This window comes from Trypanosoma conorhini (genome assembly GCF_003719485.1).
Source record: "Trypanosoma conorhini strain 025E chromosome Unknown Tco_14.4_contig_01581, whole genome shotgun sequence".
Lineage (NCBI taxonomy): Eukaryota > Euglenozoa > Kinetoplastea > Trypanosomatida > Trypanosomatidae > Trypanosoma > Trypanosoma conorhini.
Genome location: NW_021705664.1, coordinates 1 through 1,784, shown reverse-complemented (window position 1 = coordinate 1,784; position 1,784 = coordinate 1). Strand labels below are relative to the sequence as shown.

Genomic DNA, 1,784 nt, shown 5'->3' with positions numbered 1-1,784 from the left:
GGGCGGGCGGGCAGGCAAATTGGCAAGCAAACGCGCCGCCCGCGCGGTGTTGCCCCGCAGCGGGAGTGTGAAATTGGCTAAGGCGGCGCAGCGGCCACTTCACGCCTCGCCTCGGCCGCACGAACGAACTGGGAAAGAAACGCACCGCCTGTGATGACACAGGAACCAAAAGAAAAGGGGGAAACAAAAGGCAAAGCAAAAAGATCCAGAATGTGAGGAAAGTGGTTCTCCGTCACCCAAACAGTCGTCTTCGCCCCGGCCTCCCTGCGCGTTCTTCCTTTGGTCCTTTTTTTTTTCTAGCCGTCACAACCGGAGGCTCTCCAAATTTTCAACTGTCACGTGGTGGAGGGGGATGCGGTGCTCCTCCAAGCGAGCGCAGAGCTGCTTCATGCCGTGGATTTTCCCCATTTGCTCAAACACCTCGCGCGCCGGCTGCGTAATTTGTCCAATGTCAACAAGGTGCTCCATTCCTCTGGCAACGAAGTCCCAATCGCCGATCTCTACCGCATGCGCCAGCAACGGCGCCACAACGTCTGCGTCGCCGAGAACGCGCGCATTTTCCAAATGCTCCGCGAGGTGCTGCAGGCTGCATCCACCGCGAAGAATGTGGCGCAGCGCGAGGTCAAACGGCACCGAATTTTTTGGGCATGCCGAGATAAGAAGAAGCACCTTTTCCCAGTCGAGCTCTTCAATCAGCGGCCACAAGGTCATGACGTCACTGCGATTGACTCGCACGTTGCGAAGCAGCTCCACCGCAACGTCCCATCGCTGCTGCACTAACGCCACATGCACGAGATTGCAACGCGTCACGGTCGCAAATGGAAAATTGTCCACCAACTTCGCCTCCCAGTCTTCTCCGGCTGCCTTTAACAACACGGCACAGGCCTCGGCCGTGGCAATCTGTTGCGTAATGCTTGAGAGGCGGGCGCCCATGAGGGCGGCGCTAATCGTTTTGGAGTCCCCCTTGTTCAAGGCCTCCCAGAAAACACTCCACTCCACTTCGTCCGGTGCCTTCTTCTGTAGAATAGCAGACAACCGTATCTTCTCATTAAATCGGCTCTTGACGTCGTCCACCCGCACACCCGTCGCATGCATGACGGCCTTCAAGAGATCAAAGGTGTCGACGGGGGGTGCGTGATACGGGTGTCGCTGATACACGTGGAGCGCCTTCACCCAGTCGCCCGTCTCCAGGGAGGTGTGAAACAGCTGCGGCAGCGGCACCGCCTTCCACACCTTCTCGTTCGACATCCTTCGTTGCAGTCGCCAGGCAACAGCCCGCATCCTCAGCGGATAGCCTACAACCAGCAACCATGACAAACCCCGGCAAGGCAAGCAAACATAAGGTGGAGGGAGACCGTGGAAAGAAAGGGCAATAGAAAAAGCGTTGGCGGTAACAGAGAAATGAACAAATAGCGCCAGGAAGAAAAGTTTTCAAAAAAAATATTTAAAAAGCGTACATGTGAGGCGGCAAACAAAGGCCAACTCCTGTCTCGGCCAAAAAGGAATCCTACGCGCCCTACCATGCGGCCACAGACGGCAAATACGCTTTATAAAGAATAAATTTATACATGACAGGGAACTCCCCCTCCCATCCCCTCTCCCCAAAATCTAAGCCGGGCGCGTGAGGTGATCATATGTTGTTGACAGAAACCCTCATTCACATAAACATTTGCCCCCCTCCTCCTCCCAACAACAATAACAACAAGAGGCAAAGAATGTGGAAAAGAACGAAGCAAGCAGACACACACACACACACACACACACCAAGGCACACGAGATAGAGG

At 55.2% G+C, this 1,784-nt stretch overlaps 1 protein-coding gene across 1 annotated transcript, besides 1 other annotated feature; it reads right to left on the bottom strand.

Annotated features, from left to right (window-relative positions):
• Positions 1-303: 303 nt before the first annotated feature.
• On the bottom strand, positions 304-1,248 carry Tco025E_10277 (uncharacterized protein; the record flags this gene model as incomplete). The annotated part of the gene is made up of 1 exon (XM_029377056.1): positions 304-1,248. One exon carries the CDS (start codon positions 1,246-1,248, stop codon positions 304-306), a length of 945 nt encoding a protein of 314 aa, XP_029222851.1.
• Positions 1,249-1,737: 489 nt separating this feature from the next.
• Positions 1,738-1,764: a microsatellite.
• Between the last annotated feature and the right edge of the window lie 20 nt (positions 1,765-1,784).